At 57.6% G+C, this 18776-nt stretch overlaps 1 protein-coding gene across 5 annotated transcripts in view; it reads right to left on the reverse strand.

Annotated features, from left to right (window-relative positions):
* Positions 1 to 18776, reverse strand: part of CFAP46 (cilia and flagella associated protein 46) — a 103479-nt gene that overhangs the window by 63283 nt on the left and 21420 nt on the right. For all 5 annotated transcript variants that reach the window (XM_072740512.1, XM_072740511.1, XM_072740510.1 and 2 more), the window contains 8 exons: positions 11285 to 11383; positions 9617 to 9807; positions 4190 to 4418; positions 3979 to 4099; positions 2691 to 2814; positions 2374 to 2504; positions 1464 to 1588; positions 421 to 554 (listed from right to left, as the gene is read on the reverse strand). In XM_072740512.1, the coding sequence (XP_072596613.1) occupies positions 421 to 554; positions 1464 to 1588; positions 2374 to 2504; positions 2691 to 2814; positions 3979 to 4099; positions 4190 to 4418; positions 9617 to 9807; positions 11285 to 11383 (1154 nt within the window). The remainder of the gene's footprint in view (positions 1 to 420; positions 555 to 1463; positions 1589 to 2373; positions 2505 to 2690; positions 2815 to 3978; positions 4100 to 4189; positions 4419 to 9616; positions 9808 to 11284; positions 11384 to 18776) is intronic.

The following is an 18776-nucleotide window of genomic DNA, read 5'->3' on the forward strand; positions in this document are numbered from 1 at the left end:
CCCCCTCAGGCTTCCCCTGAAGGGACGCCTCCCCCAAATGGGCATCAAAGGCACAAATGCGACCTCTGCCAGTGGCCTGCAGCGTCTGGGGCCAGGAAGATGCCCCTGCACGGGGCTGCCCCTGCGACCGCAGCTGCCTCCTGGCCCCGCGGCAGGTCCCGTGAGGAGCCGTCCTCGGAGCACACAGAGCGCGGCCCCCGCACACGCCCGCCACTAACACCACCTCCTCGTCTCCCATTTGCACTAATAACAGACCCACCGGAAGGAGGCAGTTCGAAGTCTCCTAAAACACACCAGACACATCTGTGCTTCCAGGCACACGGTGCGAACCGCGGCCCTGGGCTGCGCACGGCCACCCTGAGCCTGCACCCTGCCGCCCCCACCGCTGCGGGGTCGCCCGGGCCCCGGCAGGCCACCTACTGGTATGTGATCCACTGCGTGTTGTCCTCCGGGGACTCGAGTGTGTAGCCAGCCGAGTGCTGGCTCAGGTCCTCGGGGGGCTGCGGACGGTCATTTAGCTCCACACCTTCCGACCGCAGCAGGTGCACGGTGGCCTGGGAAGGAAGGGCGGGGCAGGAGCGGTCGCAGGAGAGGGCCCAGGCGCCAGGCGGGAAGGCGCAGCCTGGCCGAGGTGGGCGGGCCCCGGGAGGAAGCCACGGTCTCCCCAGCCTCCAGCGTCCTCCCCGCCGCCCCCTGCTCGCGTCTCACCCATAAAGGCTGTGTCTCGAGGAGAGAAGGCCCTGCTAGGACCAGCCTGGTCGGCCCCCGCCTCAGACACGCTCACTTCTCAATGGCACCAAGTGCCTGGCCAGCGCCACCCCCGCCCCCGGTCACTCCGCAAGTGTGTGGAGACACTGACTGCTCTTGGGCGCGCGGGCGGGTGGGGCTGCTCACAGCGGGGCCCACGGCCCTGCCGCTCCTGGCATAGGGCTCTGCGCTGTCACCACCGTGACCCCAGCTCACAGCACCGGACCCGCCCTCAGGAGGCACTCGGCAGACCCTGACCGAATCATTCAGGTTTCCCCACTGACCCCAAGCGAAACCATGGGAAGCGGCTCCAGGAATCATGAAGTGACAAATGTCACCATGCATCCCCTCCCTGGGTGCGGGTGCAGGTGCGTGGCTGAGACGGAGCCTGGGGTCCCCTGTGCTCACTCCGGCGGTGGCCGTGACGCCCGGGAAGGCCCCGGGGGCCGGTCCCCAGAACACCCAGCCCTCCTCCCTACTACACCTCGCTAAAGGTGCCGTCGAAGCCCACTCCGATGCAAACACCCCCACACGGAGCAACGGTCACCCTGTGGTACCTCCAGACTTAGGGCTCGGGATTCAGAAATGACTTCTAAGGAATACGAGATCATCGTGACACATTCATGAGCCCAGGAAAGCGCCCCCGCCCCCGCACTGCCATTCCCGGAGACCGTGTCGGGGTGCCCACTGGGCGCACGCTGCAGACAGGGGCGCACCTCTGCACTGATGAACCCCACCTCCGCGAACTTCCGGAGCAGGCTGGACAACACCTGCTTCTGCAGGGGGACCTCCGACGGGCCCCGGGCGTCCTGGGCCGAGCTGTCGCCGCCCTTCTTCCTCCCTGAGGGAAAGAGCCACGGTGCAGCCTCGGCCAGGCATGCTCGGCTTTCCCAGCAAACAAAGCACAGGGGTCCTGGCCCACCCCAGCTGTGGGGTCGTGCTGGTCTCTGGGAGGTGGGCCTTCTGCCCAGGACGGTGGGCCGGGCCCCCGGCGAGGATGGCCAAGGCGGCCCCAGGTCAGCTGGCCCCAGCTCATCTAGGACGGTCCCGACACAGTCATGGCTTTTCCTCCTGCACTTCTGCACCCGAGAAGCCCTGGCCCCACCCAGCCTGTGGCAACCCCGTGCCCAGCGGCCCCGGCCCGCCCCCCGTGCCCAGCGGCCCCGACAGCCCTGTGCCCAGCCGTGGGGCCCCTGCGCATCCCTGTGTCCTCATAGTCCACTAGACCGCGGCCCCTCTGGAGCTGCCCCGAGCCGTCCCAGACCCTGTGCCAATGCCGGGAGCTGGCTGCCCCCCACTCCTGAGGGACCCGCCTGCCGGCGCCAGTCGCGCCTTCACGGTCAGCCCTGCGCTCCGCCCTCTGCCCCCAGGCTCCCACGCAGCGGCCCGTTTCCCTGCTCACGGCAGGTGCCTGCGCTGAGCCCCTGACGACCTCAGGGGACCAGAGGGCCAGCAGACAGGGCGAGAGCGGCCGCTGCACGGAGGGCCCGATGGGCCCTGCTGAGCTGGGCTCCGGCACAGGTGCCCGCCCCTGGCCACCCTGAGCTGACGGCCCCACGGCCCCTCGGCTCCGGTTCCGGGGGAGGCCGAAGCCCCGAGCTGCACACGCGTGGCCACGCCCCATACCTTTCTTCAGCCACGTGGGCTTCTTCACCTTGACGTTGTCGTACAGGAGGCAGAAGCGGCTGGCGGCCCGGCAAACATCCCACACTCCCTGCTTCCGCGCCACTTTGGCGAGCTCCGCCCAGATCTGGATCCTGCTCACGGGACAGGGAAGCGCAGACGCGAGGAGTGGGAGAGGCGGGAGCGGCCCAGAGCCCCGCTGCTGCTGCTGCTGCTGCCGCGCGGGGCCACGGTGCTCCCGGGTGGTGGCAGGCACCCACACTCCCCCCACCGTCTGCCCCGCACCCGTCCTGTCCCTGGGTCAGGCGCTGCCCACCCACCTCTCCTTGTCGTTCTTGTTCCCCAGACGCTGCAAATGCCCGGCGGCTTTGTCCACGCTGATGATGTGGTGCCGCGCCTTTGCGAACAGGTAGGTGAACCGGCCCCTGATCTTCCCCGTGGAAACTGAGGGTGGAAATGGAAACGCAAGGCTGAGGCTGACGGTGAGGGACCCCAGGCCGGGTGGAGCTGTGTCTCCGTGGGGCGGTGCGCCTGGCGGGCCCGGCTTGACGCCCCCCCCCCCCCACCCCGTGGCCCGGCCCCTTGGTCTGCCCGGTGCCAGAGGCTCCTGCTGGCGAGGAAAGCACAGACTACGAGAGCCCAGCCGCTCCGGGTGCCGGCTGCCCAGCACAGTCGTGCAGGGCGTGCGGCACAAGCAGCTCCCCTCAGCCAACATGCCAGCCCCTCCAGGAGCCGGCCCTCAGAGCCCCCGGAAGACCCTCACCATGCAGGGCCACGAGGCCGTCTCCGGCTGGGCTACTGCAGGCAGGCAGCCAGCTTGCTGGTGGGAGCACATCGGCACTGCCGCCACAGCCCGACACTGGCTGGGCAACGTGGAAACCCACGGTGGCACCACCACACCTCAGATGAGCCTGACGGCCGATGGAGGGCCACGTCCCAGGCCATCACCCCCACCGCTAGGGCATGACAGCTGGGGACACAGAGCCCTGGGGCGGCTGTGGTGGGGCCCCAGCTGGGCACAGACTGGCCATCCACAAGGACGTGATGCACTCGGCGGATCAGTGTCCCCGGAAAGGTCTGATGGAGCCCTAAGCCCAGAACCTCACAATGTGACCTTACTTAGGTCTCTACAGGGACAATCTAGTTACAGTGAGATCATTAGGGTGGATCCTAATCCATTTCGATAGACGTCCTTAAAAGGGGCAACTCTGGATCCAGAGAAACAGGTACAGAGAGAAGATGCTGTGAAGACCCGGAGAAGACCACCGGCTGTAGGCCAAAGGGGCAGGGCCGCGCTCTGCACTGGCTGTAGGCCAAAGGGGCAGGGCCACGCTCTGCCCACTCTGCTCCCCGCCCCGCCGACACCTCATCTGGGCCCTGGGCCTCCAGACCGTGACAGTCCGTCCTGCGGTGACGGGGTCCCGGGTGACGGCGGCCGCGTGGAGACCTAGACCACACATCAAGGCCTGCACAGCGGGTGCAGACCTCAGGCGGGGCGCAGCACGGTCCCCACATGTCGGGCAGGGAGTCTGCTTCCCGAGGACGTGAGGCTCAGGGCGGTTCGTGAGCAGAATCCTTCTGGGCTCCGGGAGTGAGGGCGCTGTGTACCTTTGGCCTCGTTCTCGCTGTCAAGCACGATCTGGAAGGTGTCGGGGGCTAGCGCCAGGCCCGCGTTCACCAGGAGAGCCCGCTTCTTCCTGACACTATCCTTCGGGATAGCTTTTTTTGCCTGCAACAGGAAGAGAAGGTATGGAGAGTAGGCCATTAGCCGTCTGAGGTGACACCACCCCGGGCCGTCCCACACAGGCCATGACGGCACCTGCTCGATGGCCATGATGGCCTTGTCCTCCGCGCGCTCGGGGGACTGGTACTGCATGGTGCACAGGTGCAGCCGGTTGAAGGCCATCGTGAGCTTGTCCTGGTAGAGGCCGAGGCTGTCCAGGAGCATGGCCTTCTGCAAGTGCTGCATGGCCGGCTCCAGCCGGTCCTCGTCCTCGTCGATGTGAGCCATCTCCATGTGCACTTGGCAGCGGAGCAGGACCATGAGGCTGCAGAGGGACAGCGTGCTGCTACACAGGCCCCGGGGAGACCCTCCTGCCGCCTGGGCTTCCCGGCATCCTCAGCTCTCCCGGCCTGGCCCAGGGGACTCCCAGCGAGGAGGAGCAGGGAGGTCCCTGCAGAGCGGCTAGGACCGGGGCTCCGGGGCTGAGGAGCAGCAGGTCAGCAGACTGGGGACGTGCCAGTGAGACCTGCTGGTGGAGGGCCCAGCGGACACGGAAGCTTGCAACGCCGCCGCCGCCATCTCTGTCCATCAGTGCCGTCCCACCCACCGCGCCCCACAGGCACTCGCCCCTGCCTGGCTGAGGGAGACCCCACGTCATGGCCACTGTCCTGGGAACCAGCATTAGCAAACCCGACCAATTTGGCCAAATCCAAGTTCTTCAGGACCCGTGAACTGACTGAGCGCAGACGGAGGTGTCCGTGCCTGTGACCTCAGGGACAGGGGAGTGCCTGTGGCTTCACCCGCACCCGTGAGCCATCCCTGGTTAGTGCCGGGGGAGGTCCACACTTGCCAGGGAACCAGCTCCCACAGACTCTGCCCAGAATGTGCCACGTTTCTGGGACAGGCCCTGCACTGAGTCACGGGCCCGGAGGAGACCCCACCACGGGAGACCCGCCCAGGGCTGGCCGAGCTGAAGAACCGGCCGAGGCAAGCCAGCAGCACACGCGCGGGGGGAGGACAGCCCATGTCAGGAGCAGCCCGGCAGACAGCTCACTCAAGGAGGCAGTGACTCCCGCGAGCGGACCCAGACCTCCCGGAGCCGAGGAACGGAACCAGCCGACAAGGACATAGAAGTGAGAAAATCTCGGGCTTAACTTCCACTTCCAGCCATGGGAAGTGACTCTGCTACATGTAACCACCATCCACCTGAGCCAAATACGCCAGCTTTACCAGCACGGGGCTCCGGGCAGCACGAGGCTGCAGCCCCTGGAGGGTCGGGGGGGGAGCCCGTGATTGTGGCCCCCCACCGGGGACAGAGCAGGGGCCGCCGAGCCAGGGGGGCGAGATGGGAGCACAGCCTGGGACGGAGACCGCACGGGCAAGAGCCCGCTCATCACCAGACGTAGTTAACTCAACAGCTACTACAACACGAATGAAGAGGGTGGGGGCCAAGCACTCCTGGCGCATCTCCCACGACGCCCCGCACACCACGGTAACACTAGACGTGCAAGGGAAGAGAAGAATGCGACCCAGCGTCAGGATATGGGAAGGAACAGATGTTGGGTTTACCAGAGAAGTCCTTCAACACGGATGCTGCAACACAAAATGTGTTCACAAACCTGCGGGAAGACAACAGTAAGGACAGAACAGGCGTGGACTCTCAGGAGACCGGGGCTCGGAATCAGAATATGCGGCGTTGGGAAGCCGCTGCTCGGGGCTCACGGCTCACAGCAGGCCGGGGACGGGGGAGCCAGCGAGCCCAGAGATCACCCGCCAGAGCGCAGGTTGCACGAGCAAGACCGGAGACACGCGCGGAGGCTCGGGACCTGCGGGCAGGACTCAGGGCGTGTGCGCAGCTCGAGTCCCAGGAGGCGGCCGCCGGCCGAACGGCTCATGAGAGGCCCCGTCCGCGTCTGAGCGTCCCAGCAGACCCGCGGAGGAGTTTCTAAAGGCTCCAGGGAAAACCCCAGTCGGGACTCTGAAAACAGAAGGAGCGGCAGGACCGCAGCCTGCGTGGGGCCCCCCGGTGTGGGGCGCAGCCTCGCCCGAGCACAGTGGCCTCTTCCCCGCGTCTGCAGAACAACGTCTAGGAACCCAGAACCCAGTAGCCGGTGGCAACAGCCTTCAAGGATGAGGGTGAGGGAAAGGCCTTTCCAGGTCGACAGGAAGAGTTCGTCTCCAGCAGGAAGGTTTGGGGTTGAAATAAAGCAGGTGAGAGAGAACTTGGACGTGTGGGAAGGAAAGAGCCCGTGGGATCAGCAAACGAGGTAAAACTACTATTTTCCTCTGTGATTTTCTTAAAGACAACACTCAAACCGCTGGGTGCTCAGAGCAGATGACAGCCCTGGAGCGGAGGTGGATCCACGTACGTGGAGGATGCGTCCGTCTGGACGTGAAACCCACGAGCACAAGCGCGGGAAGGTGTGGGCGCAGCGAGGGGGGAAGCGGGCAAGGCTCTACCCTGGGGCGTGGGGGGGCGTGCAGCTGACCCTGCGTACCCCGCCGCCTGACCACCCGTGTTACTGGCCCTCGATCGACACCCCCCTGCCCGCCCCAGGAGGTGCGGCCGAGAAACAAGGAAGCCAGTGGAGGAAATGGAGCAGGATTCTAAAAATTAACCTCAAGGAAGGCAGGGAAGGAGCAGCAGGAAGCAGAAGGGACGAGCAGAAAGAAATGAGGTTGAAGACAAGCGCAACGTGGCAGCGGAGGGGCTGGAGCTCCAGCCGCCGCACAGATGGTCCCAGTAGATGAAAGGAGGACGGCGGATGCCCACCAGACGCCCGCGTCAAGCCACGCTCCAGGCTTTAACTTGAAGGTGTGCGGTGGGGGGCAGGGAGTAAAAGTAGGGAGTGGAGCGGCTGTGCAGCTGCGGAGGCTGTGACTGCCACACATGGGGCCTCCGGGTGGGGGGGGGCAGGAGGCTAAGGGGGCAGACACGACCCCAAACATGCAGGGACGGCGTCTGGAACCACACAGAGCGATGCTGATTATCCACGGGGCGTGAGAGGCCAGCCTGCTTGAGCCGGAGGCCGTCCCCTCGGGCGCTCGCTGGGATGAGCGCGGCCCACTGGGGACGGAAGGCCAGACCCCTTCGGCACGGGCGGGCAATGCCCGGCTGCAACCAGGACTCCCTCCTGTCAACATACCACGGGGCTGTGGCCGCCTGGGCCTCCCCACGGGAATAGCCCCCAGGCCCAGAGCATTCCACTGGGTTCTATTAACCATGTACGGAAAAACACCAATATCTGCAGAGTCCTTCAGAAAGCAAGGGAGAAAGAGGCTGCCCAGCTCCCAAAGCATTTATAAAGTCAGCCTGACGTGCCGTCCGACCCTGGCGGGCCAGTGTCCCCGTCACCAGACATGCGGAGCGCTGCGACACGACCCCAGGCCCTAAGCAGGCAGCACGCGCTGCAACGTGGCTACACCAGGCCGTGTGCGCAGCGCAAGGCTGGCTTGACCCCCGAAACTCCGCGTAGTTCGCGGCAAAGAACAAAGGAGACAAGGCACGTGACCGTCTCCAGAGACACAGCACGACGCCGTCTGGGTTCAAGGACCCGTCGGCAGACCAGGTGTTCACACACGTGGTCTGTGTTCCACGCCTCAACGTCATCAGGACAGAATTACGGGAGAGAAAGGGGAGCGGCAGGTAGTCTTCAAAGCTCCAGCAAAGGTGGACACAAACTAATAGGACAGATTGGGAAATGGGAAATAAAGTCCTTAAGATTAAAACAGGCCAAAGACAAGAAAGAATTATAGACAATCTGCAACACAAAGAACTGACGGAAATGAGGAGGGGGGTTGGGGTGACTGCGTGACGGGCACTGAGGGGGCACGTGACAGGATGAGCATGGGTGTGATACTCTATGTTGGCAAATCGAGCTCCAATTTAAAAAAAAAAAGGAAATGAGGAAGCCCGGGGAGGCGGCCCGCACAACCACCAGCCGCCGGCCGCCCACCCGCACCCGCTGCCAACCGTCCTCCCCACACAGCCCGCTCCCCCCAGCACTGGAACCCCGCCCCACCCTCCCGGTTGCCTGGTGCCCTGTCCAGAGCCCAGGTGACCTCCCTGAAGATCCCTGCGAGCTCCAGACACAATTCCCACGGCCTCTCAAGCCAGGGGTGTGTGCCGCCTGCCTCCCTCGGATCCGTCCCCTGGGCCCCGCTGGCTTCCAGGCCACCGTGTCACCTGCACGCCGTGCCAGCTCTGTCTCAGGCTGTTCTCAACAGCCGCAGAGCAGCCATCTGACCACCGAACACCCCTCCTCCATGCCAGGTCCTCTGATGACCCCCCAGCAGAACCCCTGTCCTGAGGGGAGGGGCCTTCACAAGCCCCCTTCAGGGTGGACACAGGGCTCTGCTCCTGGGGCGTCACCCCCCAGCCCCCAGGCCGCCCCTCTGCCTGGACTCCGACAGGAAGTGGGCTTCTCAGGGACCAACGGGGACCACTCTGCCTAAACAGCATCCTCTGCCCCTCCCTCCCTGCTTCACTGCCTTCTTAGCACTTAACACGACCAGCCTACTGCGCAGAGTGGAGATGTAGGTGTGGGTGCAGGCAGAGACGGGGGGGGCAGGTGGAGACGGGGGTGCAGGGGCAGGCGTGGGTGCAGGTGGAGATGGGGGTGCAGGTAGAGATGGGTGCAGATGGAGACAGGGGTGCAGGGGCAGGGGTGGGTGCAGGTGGAGATGGGGGTACAGGTAGAGACGGGCACAGGTGGAGATGGGTGCTGGGGCAGGCACGGGTGCAATCGCAGGCATGGGTGCAGGTGGAGATGGGGGGACAAGTGGAGACGGGGCACAGGGGCAGGCATGGGTGCAGGAGGAGACGGGAGTGCGGGTAGAGACGGCACAGGAGCAGGTGTGGGTGCAGGTGGAGACTGGGGTGCAGGGGCAGGTGTGGGTGCAGGTGGAGATGGGGGTGCAGGTGGAGACGGGCACAGGTGGAGATGGGTGTTGGGGCAGGCACGGGTGCAATCGCAGGCATGGGTGCAGGTGGAGACTGGGGTGCAGGGGCAGGCGTGGGTGCAGGCACTTGGCTGCACACCCTCTCTGTGTGTGTCCAGGCCGGCGTGGCTCCTGGCCCCGGGCAGGCGCTCACAAGTGCGTGATGTATGCCTCCGACGCAGTGAGCACAGAAGGTGGGTGTCGCCTCAGCGCTGACCCAGGAGTGTTCCAGGCACCAGGTGATGGGCGCTGGCTTCCCGGCCTGCGGGCCCCCCATGGTGGCTGGTGGAGCACAGACCCCGTGTGCAGGCGCCGGCTGTCAGGCCACCTGAAGGGGTTCCTGCTGCTGGGGGTGCGCCTGCAGGCTCGTGGCTAGGCGGGGCCGGGCTGCCCTGAGAGCCTGTCAGCGGCTGAGGAGGCCCACCCGGCCCCGCCCCGGGCACACTCCCGGCCTCTGACGCAGGGGGAGTTTCCTGCTGGCACAGCTGCTTGGGGCCCGAATCAGATCGCCTCATGTCCCCGGTGCTGGAGGGTTCCGCGCCAGGCCGCTCCCGCCCGAGCGTCCCCCTGGAGGGCAGCTACCTGTCCACCTTCTCCAGGATGTCCGCGATGTTGGTCAGCGGCTTCCGCAGGTGGTAGCGCAGGTTGTGCTGGAGCAAAGGGAGACACGTGTTCCACTGCGTGGTGCACACCACGTGGATGAGCCTGGGGTCGCCCAGGCGCACGGCTCGCTGGAGCGCGACGTCAAGCCTCTGCACTAGATTCAGCTGCGTCTGCACAAAACACACGGGCCGGTCCGTGAGGACGGGAGGTGAGGAGCGCGCACCGCCCTGGGGCTGGAGGGTCAGGAGGCAGCTGGTGGGCCAGGGCGGGTCCGGCCGGGGCAGCGTCCCCGGAAGGCCCCGCTGTGTATTCGACGCCTCCGTAAAGGGCCTAGAACGGGCTCTGCACACCCAGGGACACGCTTCTCTTCCGTGAATTGACTCCACCAGCATTTCTCCGGCTTGTCTGCTCACTGCGCCCTGGGGCCGGGGAGCACCCCAGGAACACCTCTGCTCTGTGCTATGCGCGCCTCCCACCGGACAGGCTCCAGCCCCACATCTGAGGATCCGTGGACCTGGTTACCAGCCCCACGCTTCCTCAGAGCCCACCGGGGCTGCCAGTGGGCCTGAGCTCGCGCACGTCTGTGGCCTCTGGCTGCCGCCACCCCCAGGGCATCCGTTGTGCTGCCGGTGAACGGGCCCCGGGGGCAGCAGCACAGGGGCCCCCGAGCACCGCTGCCTCCTCTGCTCGAACGTGGCCCCGGCCAGGAGCCAGACGGGTCCATGCCAGCAGCCACACGTGCCAGTGCAAGGGGGCACGGGAAGCCGCGGTGCGGGGACGGAGCCTGGACGGCGGATCCCTGGCCCCGGAGGCACCCGAGCTCATCCCACCGCGCCGGCCTCCAAATCCACAGGGGCCACCGTGACTGTTTCAACAGATTTTTTTTTAAGCTGCAAAATCCTCATTCAAGACTCGTCTAAAATACTCTCTGGATTCCTTCTCTGGCCAGGGCTGCTGGGCCAAATCCTACCGCGCGAAGTAAGCAGATGGGAGGGACAGTGAGCCGAGCTCGCACCCCTGCTTCCGGACCCTGAGCTCACACGACCCCCTGCTCCGGGTGCTGCGGTAACACGACCCAGTGTGAGCCCTCGGGACCAGGCCTCCCCGGGCTCCTCGCCCCTCCCCATGCACCCCCCGGGGTCCCTGTATGCCCAACCCCCTCTGGCAGCCCTCCTCTGCTCGCCCCCGGAACCCCCTGGCCCCCGTCCCTGGCAGTGACCTTACCCCGCCCCCAGGCCCAGCAAGGAGGATGGCCCCACACCGGGCCGGCCACTCCTGCCTTCCTGGACAAGAGTCACAGGGGCAAAGAGCCACAACGGGGACACAGAGGCCCTGACCAACGGCAAGTGCCGTCAGTGTGCACGTTGGCAAGGGGAAGAGCAGCTGCACACGGGCAGCAGGAGGGCTCCCCAGGGGCTCCCCTGCCCCGCCTCCGGCCCCGCACATGGACTGCGGGACCCCGACGGGCCCTGGGACGCCGTGGGGGGCGGCAGCCAGTCCTGGTGCGGCTCCCGCCAGAGAGGCCATGTCACAGATGCAAGCCGGAGGACTGGGGTGCTGGCCTCGTGTCCCCACCTCCCGGGAGCCAGCAGCTTCCAGGACACGTGGAAACCGCTCTGAGTCGCTGACTCCTGCTCAGGGATTTACCTCAACAGCTGCTCGGACGTAGATTTTAACTTTACTCTCGAGTCTTAAAGCTTCTAGTTCGTACTCCAGGCATTCGATTTCAATCAGCTTCCCGGGATCCTGCAGGACACACGGGTTTTGTCAGCGGGGCAGATGCTTCACGAACGACGCGATCACACACATTCCTCGGCTTCAAAGACCATTTTAAAATATAACTAATGTGCTAGGTAGAGATTCAACAACAACAAAAAGTCAGAGAATACAAAGACATACAACGAAAGCTTAAGATGTTTCCCCCAAATGCAAAGATGTTAAGCGAAAAACAGTTTTTTTAAAAAGCTTTTTAACTGTGTGCCGGGCGGAGGCCGGGGGTGGGGGTAGAGATGATTTCACTGGACATTGAATTTTTTTAAATTTTTATTTATTTATGATAGTCACAGAGAGAAAGAGAGAGAGGCAGAGACACAGGCAGAGGGAGAAGCAGGCTCCATGCACCGGGAGCCCGATGTGGGACTCGATCCTGGGTCTCCAGGATTGTGCCCTGGGCCAAAGGCAGGCGCCAAACCACTGCACCACCCAGGGATCCCTGGACATTGAATTTTTACATAATCACGTCAACTTCAGATAAACTCATAAAATGTGGCAAATGTGTTTTACTTGATCCCCAACAGGGCTGGGAGAGGCAGAGGAGAGGCGGTGGGCAGCAGGCCCGGGGGCCTTCAGGGGCACCCTTGGCCTCTAGCAAACCGCGTGGGGCTCTGCGGGGCTGCGGGGCTGCGGGGCTGGAAGCCGTGGCCAAGGAGAGCGGAGGCCTCCGGCCCTCCCCCCCGAGAGTGGGGCCCGGCTGCGGTCGTGGGTCTGCTGCTGTGCAGGTGCACGGCCGTCTCCGCCTCGTTCCCAGCGGAGCACTCCCAACACCCTTGGGGTGCCCCGGGGGCATCTTTCCTTCCAAGGGTGAGACTCCTGTGGGCTCCCTCCCGGGTGGGGGCTGCGCACCCGTGATTGCGAGCTTGGGACTCTGAGCCCGCCCCATCCTCCAGAGTGGGCAGGGGCTGGAAACGGACCGATAATTGGATCATGCCTGCGCGAGGAAGGCCCATGAAATCCCAATAGTACCGGGTTCAAGGAGCCTCCAGGTGGGTAACCCGTCCACACGCGGGGAGCGTGACCCACCAACTCCGCAGGGACAGAAGCTCCCGCCTCGCCTGGGCCTCTCCCAGACCCTCCCTCTGTGTCTCTTCATCTGTGCCTTCATCTGCATCCTTTATCACGTCATTTATTACACAAGAAGCCGGCAAACGTGTGTCCCTGAGTTCTGTAAGCTGCTCCGGAAAATTAAACCCGAGGAGGCGGTTGTGGGAGCCCCTCACTTGTAGGCAAAGATGACAGAAGCTGCGGGTAACTTGGGGACCTCTCTCCTCGCTGTTGGCACCAGAGTCGGGGGGCAGTCTTGTGGGATTGAGTCCTTCACCCGTGGGATCTGACGCTGCCCCCAGTTAAGAGTGTCAGGGCTGCATAAAATTGTAGGACACCCAGCCGGAGTCCCAGAGAACTGCTCGAGGTGGGGAACACCCACCCCTTTTGGTGCTGGAAGTGCCAGAAGTGCACTGTTCTGTGTAAAAGCAAAGCCGAAGTCGTCAGGACTTGGAAAAGCAGCTCTTCCCAGACAGAGTAGTTAGTGGCGTCACAAGGCGTGATGCTCAGCGCCTCCTCCCTCCGTCCACGCATCCTCACCGGGGCCAGTGTCTATCCAGAGCTACCCCCCCCCCCCGCCCTGCCTTTTTTTTTTTTCCGTTGTTGGCTTTCTTGAGTATTGAGAGTTCTCTGCATACTCTGGATACGAAGCCCTCTATCAGATACGTGATTTGCAGACATTTGCACTCGGGATCTCATTTGTATTTCCATTTTCTGAACGATATCAAAGAACAAAAGTTCTTCATTTTAACAAAATGTATTAATTTCTTGCATGGATTACACTCTTGACATCACTTCTGAGAATTCTTTGCCTAACTCAAAGTCACAAAGACTTTTTTTTTTTTTCCTAAAAGCTGAATCGTTTTGACTCTCACATTTAGGTCTATGGTGCATTTTGAGCTAATTTCTGTATATAGTGTGAAGTAGGGGGCCGCGGCTTTCCTTTGTTCTACCACGTGGCTAGTCACCTGCTCCAGAACACTACACCTGTGTCAAGTCAGCTGGCCTCATGTCTGCGGTTCTAACGCTGGGCTTTCATCCTGTTCATCTGCGTCACCTCCTTCCGAGCACCACCACACTGGCTGAACTACCGTCCTTTATCGTACGTCTTCAGGTGACGCAGTGTCCACCTTCTGACACCGCACTGCTTTTCCTTTTTTTTAATTTTATTTTTTAATTTTTATTTTTTGCATTGCTTTTCCAAAGTGGCTTTTAGGTATTTTGGTTCCTTTGCATTTCCATCCACGTTTTACCATGAGGGTGTCCCTCTCCGAAGCACTCCCGCTGGGATTCTGGTTGCGAGTGCCCTGAAGCCACCGCCCCAACCCGGAGGGAGCTGGCATCTCAACGGGAAGTCTTGTGATTCCCACCGGTCTCTTCTCTCTGAACAGCCAATGATCTCTTGAAGAGATTCAAATATCCTAAAAAAGTCTTTCACATTTGCTCACGTTGTCGCCCTTTCTGGGGCTCCTCACTATTTTCTGCAGACTTGGACCTGCACCGGGCACCGCCTTCTTCTACCTGAAGGGCTGCCTCCCAAGTTTCCTGTAGCCTGAGTCAGACTCTTTCAGATTTTGTATATTTTGTATAAATATTTTACCTCCGGGTTTTTATTTTAAGATTTATTTTTATTTATGATACAGAGAGAGAAAGAGAGAGAGAGAGAGAGGCAGAGACACAGGAGGAGGGAGAAGCAGGCTCCATGCAGGGAGCCCGACGCCAGACTCCATCCCAGGACTCCAGGATCGTGCCCTGGGCCAAAGGCAGGCGCGAAACTGCTGAGCCACCCAGGGATCCCCTTACCTCTGGGTTTTAAAGACACTTTCTGAGTATAGATTTTTAGGTGAATAGTTTTTTCATTTCGTATTTTACAGATGTTGTCAATTTTATTTACCTTTTTAAAAAAATAGCTATTAGTTACATTAATCTTTTTTATTGGCTTTTTGATGTTTATTTCATTTATTTTTGCTCTGATCTTCCTTCCTTCTGCTAACTGGGCTTGTTTCTTCTTTTTCTAGTTCCTTGAGGTATAAGGATAGGTTGTTTACTGTAGAGCTTTCTTTTTTCCCTACATTAGGTGTTTCTACTGCCCTCTTAGGACTGCTTTGGCTGCATCCCGTAAGTCTTGATATGTGGTGTTTCCCTTGTCATACGTTCCAAGATACTTTAGATTTCCCTTTTGATTTCTTCCTTGACCGATTGGTGGTTCAGGAATATACTGTTTTAATTTCCATGCTTGTGAATTTCCTAGCTTTCTTCCCATTACTAACTTCTGGTTTCATATCACTGGGTTCAGAAAGGATACTTGATAGAATTTCAGTCTTCTTAATGCATCAAGATGTGTTTTGTGACTTAATGTACGATCTATCACGGAGAATGCTTCGTGTGTGCTTAGATGTATTTTGCTGCTGTTGGGGGATAAGCTCCACATATGTCTATCAAGCCCATTTGGTCTAAAGCGTAGCTCAAGCCCAATATATCCCTAAAGAGTTTCTGTCTGGATGATATACCCATGTTGAGAGTGAAGTGCTGGGACGCCCGGGTGGCTCAGTGGTTGAGCGTCTGCCTTAGGCCTGGGGCGGGATCCCGGGGTCCTGGGATCGAGTCCCACCTCAGGCTCCCTGCATGGAGCCTGCTTCTCCCTCTGCCTGTGTCTCTGCCTCTCTCTCTCTCTCTCTCTCTCTCTGTGTGTGTCTCCATGAATAAATAATTAAAACCTAAAAAAAAAAAAAAGTGAAGTATTGTAGATCCCTACTATTATTGTGTTGCTGTATATTTCTGCTTTCAGATCTGCTAATACTCTCACCTCATACACTTAGGTGTTCCAATGCGGGGTACATATGTCTGCACAATTGTTATATTCTCTTTTTTAAGATTTTATTTATTCTGGGATCACATTATAATCTGTTATATTCTCTTGATTAATCAATTGCATGTCATTATATAATGATCGTCTTTGTCTCATTACATTTTTTTTTTTTTACTTTTGTATAAATATAGCTACTCCTGCTCTTTTGGTTACCATCAGCATGGAATGTTTTTTTTCCCATTCCTTCACTTTCAGCCTACATGTATCCTTAAAGTTGAAGTAAGTCTCTTGTGGGCAGCATATGTATTTTTTTTTAATACATTCAGTATTCTGTGTCTTTTGATAGGAGAACTTAGTCCTTCATATTTAAAGTAATTGTTAATAGGTAAAGACTTATCGCCATCTTCTTTTCTGGCTGTTTTACAGCTTCTTTGTTTCTTTCTCCTGCTTTCTTCTTTTGTGATTTGATGATTCTCCATCGTGGTATCCTTTAATTCTTTTAATCTCCTGCACATTGTGCTTTGTGGTTACCATGAAGATTACATAAAACACTTAAAAACATTTATGTTAAATGACAATCTATTTTAAGTTGAAACAGCTTCACTCCAATCACATACAAAAACTCTTCTTACTATCCCCCCATTGGTTTTTTTGTCACAATTTACATCTTTTAGTGTTTTGTATCCATTAACAGATTATTGTAGCAAGTTATTTTTACTAATTTTGTCTTTTAAACTTTATACCAGGTGAAGTGATTTACACGCCACCATTACAATAGGAGTGTTCTGACATAACTATATACTTACCTTTACCAGTTAGTTTTATACTTTCATATATTTTTATGTTACTAATTAATGTCCTTCCATTTCACCTTGAAGAACTCTCTTTAGCATTTCTTCTAAAGCAGGTCTGGTGTTGGTGAACTCCCCCAACTTTTGTTTGTCTGGAACTGTCTTTCTCTGTCCTTCGTTTCTGAAGGACAGCTTTGCTGGATAAAATATTCTTGTCTCACAGTTTTTTTCTTTTAGCACTTTGAATATATCATCTGATTCCCTCCTGGCCTGCAAGGTCTCTGCTGGTAAATCCATTGATAGCCTTATGGCAATTCTCTTTCATCAGATCAGTTTGTTTCTCCTGTTACTTTCAAAATTCTCTCTTTTATAACAATAATTTTTATAAAACTTTTAACAGTTTTATTATAACATGTCTTGGTGAAGTCTTCACTGGGCTGAATCTCCATGGGACCTATGAGCTTTATGTACTTGGATGACCATACCTCTCTGCAGTTTTGGGAAGTTTTCAACCATATTTTTAAAAATCATTCTTCTTTCCCCTTTATCTTCCTTTGCCTTCTGGGACTCCCATAATACAAATACTGTTTTGCTTACTAGTGTCCCATAATTCACATAGGCTTTCTACGTTCTTTTTCATTTTTTTCTCTGGATAATTTCAAGTGATGTTTTAGGTTACAAATTCTTTTTTTCTGCTTGATCAAGCCTCCTACTGATGCTCTCCACTGACTTCATTCACTGTATTTATTCTTCAGCTCCAGGATTTCTATTTTGCTTTTTGTTTGTTTGTTTGTTTTTTACTATTAAACTCATTTTCGTCACATATGTTTTTCCTGATTTCATTCTGTACCTGTGTTCTCTTGCAGCTTGCTGAGCTTCCTTAAAACAATTATTTTGAATTCTTCGTCTGGAAATTCATATAACTCCATTTCTATGGAGTAGGTTACTGGAAAACTGTTCTCTTGGTGGCGTCATGTTTCCTTGATTTTTTGCTGTTTCTTGTAGCCTAGTGTTGACATCTGTGCATTTGATGTAATTATCTTTTTCATACCTTACAGTCCAGTTTTGGTGGGGAGAGACCGACACCTGTGGGTGGGGTGAGAATGCAAGCTAGGAAGGATGTGGCAGCTATAGTTGTAGGGAAGGCCTAGAATTCCATGTAGCTCCACAGCTGAGGTCAGCCACAGCAAACACTAGGATTCCTCAAAAGTCAAGACTGCTAGTCTCTAGTTTCAAGGTCTGTTGGGGTCTTTGGTGGTAAAGCCTGCTAGGACCCCCCCTGACTACTTTTGCTCCCCCAGGGGATGTTGTGGCCATGGGGGATCTCTTGTGGCACTAGGTCTAGGTTTGCAAGCACCCTAGCAGTGGTGGCACTGATTTCTGATGCACAGGCACCCACAGAGCCACTTAGAGCTGAAGACTGCATTGGAGGGCGCTTTCAGAGTCACAGCAGTTCTGGGGTCCTAGGTACTGGCTAGCTGACAGCAGTGATATGGAGTGTGACACGGGTGTGACAAGTGGCCATGAAACCAGGATCTACATCTAACTGCTTTAAATTCCATTCCAGGAACTATTCTCAGCCCTGTGTAACTTCTGAAGGTTGTTCCCTGGTCTCCTTTTAGGTGGCTCTCTCTCCAGCTTGTGTGGTTCCCTTATGAACATGCACTAATCAGAACTCAGTTGAAGATTGAAGGGGTAGCCTCTGTAGGTCTCCAGAGCTCTCACTCTGTGCAGTTCACTCCTCTGTCCTATCAACCACAGCTGCTCTGTCCTCCTGACTGCCAACTCCTCCTCAACTCGGGTAGACAGGCCCAGGCTTCACCAGTGTGCTCTTCCCTCGCCGAGTCTGCAAAGTCTCCAGGCAGTAGGCTGGTGATGACAACGAGACTCACCCCCATGTGTTCCCCACCTCTCCAGTTTTGCCTTATTTCATTATCTACTGTTCAGTGTCTTCAAACATATTGTTACAAATATTGTTTGGCTTTTTTCAGTTGTTTCAGGCTTGAAGGCCTTTGACTCCAATTTGGCCAGAAACGTTCATTTCTTTCACTATATCATTTTCATATTCTTTCCCCCTTTTAAGAAAAGTCTCATTTATTTCTGAACAATCATACATGATTACGTATTTTTTTTTAATTTATTCATGATAGTCACAGAGAGAGCGAGAGAGAGGCAGAGACATAGGCAGACGGAGAAGCAGGCTCCATGCACCGGGAGCCCGACGTGGGATTCGATCCCGGGTCTCCAGGATCGCGCCCTGGGCCAAAGGCAGGCGCTAAACCACTGCGCCACCCAGGGATCCCCACGTATTTGTTTTTGCTTTGTATTTGTTTATTGTTCCTCTCAAGAAGGTAGTAAAATATCAGGCTTTGCAATTCAGTGTTGCAGATCTAACCCAGCCTCACAGTCATTTCTGCTTTCCTCGATTGCCTCTTCCCCCTCGATTGATGTCACTCCACACTGAGCTCCTGGGAGTGACCCAACTCCTACACTTCCCAACCATGTGGCCTATCACTGACAAAATTTGCCGTGCACCTCTTAAGTGCCAGGCATTAGGCTAGGAAGCAAACAGATCAGGTCCCCGTCCTCCAGGAGGTTTCGTTCCCATTGGGAAAATGGACAATAACCAAGTAACACATGAACATCATCATTAGGCATAAAGAAGGGCGAGATGTAATAATGTAACCACTTGCCAGGAAATCTAACAATTCCAAACCTA

Source organism: Vulpes vulpes, chromosome 15 (assembly GCF_048418805.1).
Source record: "Vulpes vulpes isolate BD-2025 chromosome 15, VulVul3, whole genome shotgun sequence".
Taxonomy (NCBI): domain Eukaryota; kingdom Metazoa; phylum Chordata; class Mammalia; order Carnivora; family Canidae; genus Vulpes; species Vulpes vulpes.